Consider the following 2656-nt stretch of genomic DNA (forward strand, 5'->3'; position numbering starts at 1 on the left):
CCAACTCCTGGGAGAAATATCCACCCCCCCACCCCAGTCTTCTCATGAACCTCAGCGCTCACTGCAAACTGATGTCCCACAAGCCACCCGGTGGACTGCACAGTGACTTTGACCCCTCTCCTTTGGATGTAGCCCCTAATTCCATCTTCTTCCTCAGTTTCCCTCCGTCAGGAATCACTGCATCACTGCCTCCCACCCCAGAGATGTCTCCAACACAGGTCAGACATTTCCTACCCGGGTTTCCTCACTCTCCCAAGCATCAGGTAGCCTCCCTACCCTGTGTCAGCTGTGAGGGGAAAAGCCCCAACTTGACATAGCTGGGTTCGAGTCTTAGTTCTGTCACGTAGGAGTAAGCCATTCCCTTCCCCAAGTGTCAGTTTCCTTGTGAGCAAACAAAGGGCTGGCCTAACACATCTCTAAGCTCCCTATAGCACTCTGGGTTTCTGGGATTCCTAAAAGGCTTCCCCAGGCTCACAGGGGTTTCCCCATGTCAGAGTCACGGCCCTCACCACTGATCCTTCAGAGTCAAAGTCGCCCCCACAGCAAGCTTCTCACCTCAGTGCCCCTACCTCTTAACAGAAAAAAAAAAAATGATTTGCCCCTCCCTGTTGGAGTATACCGACTCTGTGTGACAAGTGCATCAGAAAGGAAGAGGGGGCGCCTGGGTGGCTCAGTCGGTTAAGCACATGAACTTCAGCTCAGGTCACGATCTTGCAGTCCATGAGTTCGAGCCCCACATTGGGCTTTGTGCTGACAGCTCAGAGCCCAGAGCCTGCTTCAGATTCCGTGTCTCCCTCGCTCTGCCTGCACTCTGTCTGCCTGTCTCTCTCAAAATAAATAAACATTTAAAAATTGTTAAGTAAATAAGAGAAAAAGAAAGGAAGGAAGAGAAAACCAGGCATAATCTTGTCAGAATTCTTCTCCTCTAGAAACAGTCTTTCCCCTTCAGAGAGAAAGCATGGAAGGATTCTTCATTCAAGGAGATTTCTCCTTTAGAAAGGAAAGGAGAGAGTAAGTATTCCTCTCCGCCTCATTTGGCAACCCCTGAGAGACAGCTTCCCCCTTTCTTAAACGAGACAGATTAGTTTCCTGCAAGAAATTTCCTTTCTTTTTAGAAACTGACATCATATCCTGTGAGAAGAGAGGCCCCCACCCCCAGGTGCCCCAAGGTGGGAGAGATTCCTTTACTTATCAAAATCCACCCTCTGTCCCCCTGAAACAGAGCACGACAAACACAGAGCATTTCCTCTCCGTCCGAAAGGCCATCAAGAAAAAGATCTCCATGGAACCCCTGGGTGGCTCAGTTAGTTAAGTGTCCGACTCTTGGCTTAGGCTCAGGTCATGATCTCGAGGTTTGTGGGCTCAAGCCCCGCATCTGGCTCCATGTTGATGGTGCAGAGCCTGCCTGGGCTTCTCTCTTCCTTGCTCTCTGCGCCTCCCCCCACCCCCTGNAAGATTTCCTTTGTAAAAATTTCCTCCTGGTTCCACAGAGGAACCTCCTGCGGTACCCACATTGAGAAACGCTACATCCATCATCACCTCAGATATCTAGTTTCTCTTCAGAAGATTCTATGACTCTCCCTTGGAAAGAGCTCCAACTCCAGATGGAGGCTTTCCTCTCCAGGGGGCAGTGGTGGGACAACAAAGCTACAGAGCAGGCTCTATAGCCAAAGGGAGGACACTTAGCCTTGTGTCCTGTGAACCAGATGGGAGCGGGCCAGGGGACCCGGAGGGGAGCTGGAATACACAGTGTTGCATGGAGGGAGGAGGATCAGTCGGGTTGACCCAGGACTGACTTTTTTATTTGAGGCTCGTCCCCAGACTGTAAGGGAGAAACAGGAGGCAAGTGGGCATAGCACCTACCACACAAAGTACTAAGTGACCACAGTCATGAAGAGGGCTTTGCAATGAAGAGGCCTGGTTTGGGGGCGCCTGGGTGGCTCAGTCAGTTAAGTGTCCAACTTCAGCTCAGGTCACGATCTCTTGGTTTGTGGCCTGAAGCCCCACATCAGGCTCTGTACTGACAGCTCAGAGCCTGGAACCTGCTTCGGATTCTGTGTCTCCCTCAGTCTCTGCCCTCTCACTTATGCTCTGACTCTGTCTCTGTCTCTCTCTCAAAAAACATTAAAAGGGGCGCCTGGGTGTCTCAGTCGGTTAAACATCCGACTTTGGTTCAGGTCATGATCTCACGGTCTTTGAGTTCGAGCCCCGCATTGGGCTCTGTGCTTTCGGCTCAGAGCCTGGAGCCTGCTTTGGATTCTATGTCTCCCTCTCTCTCTGCCCCTCCCCTGCTCATTATCGCTCTCTCTCTCTCTCTCTCTCAAAATAAATAAACATTTAAAAAATTTTTAAAAATAAACATTAAAATTTTTAAAAACAGAGAGAGACCTGGTTTACCATTTATTAGTTCTATCCCCTTGAACATGAGACCTACCCTCTCTGAGTCTCAGTTTCCTCATCTGCAATATAAGGTTGCTAGTATCTTCTCTATCTCTTCTTTCACAGAGCTGTGGTGAGACTCAAGATGTGTTCAGAAGCTGGTTACAAGCTGTAAAGGGAGGGAACATAATATCAGAAGCACAGAGACCACAGCCTTAAGGCATGCTTGAACTTGCAGTGAGCCAGAAGGGGATGAGGCTGGGGCAGCTGGACCAGG

General features: G+C 50.0%; 1 protein-coding gene across 1 annotated transcript in view; it reads left to right on the top strand.

Annotated features, from left to right (window-relative positions):
- The window catches only part of GJB1 (gap junction protein beta 1), a 3077-nt gene extending 1560 nt beyond the window's left edge, over window positions 1-1517 (top strand). The window contains exon 2 of the mRNA XM_077763153.1: window positions 1491-1517. Coding sequence (XP_077619279.1) covers window positions 1491-1517 — 27 coding nt within the window. The remainder of the gene's footprint in view (window positions 1-1490) is intronic.
- The last annotated feature ends 1139 nt before the right edge of the window (window positions 1518-2656 follow it).

This window comes from Crocuta crocuta, unplaced genomic scaffold, assembly GCF_008692635.1.
Source record: "Crocuta crocuta isolate KB4526 unplaced genomic scaffold, BGI_CrCroc_1.0 scaffold440, whole genome shotgun sequence".
NCBI lineage: Eukaryota > Metazoa > Chordata > Mammalia > Carnivora > Hyaenidae > Crocuta > Crocuta crocuta.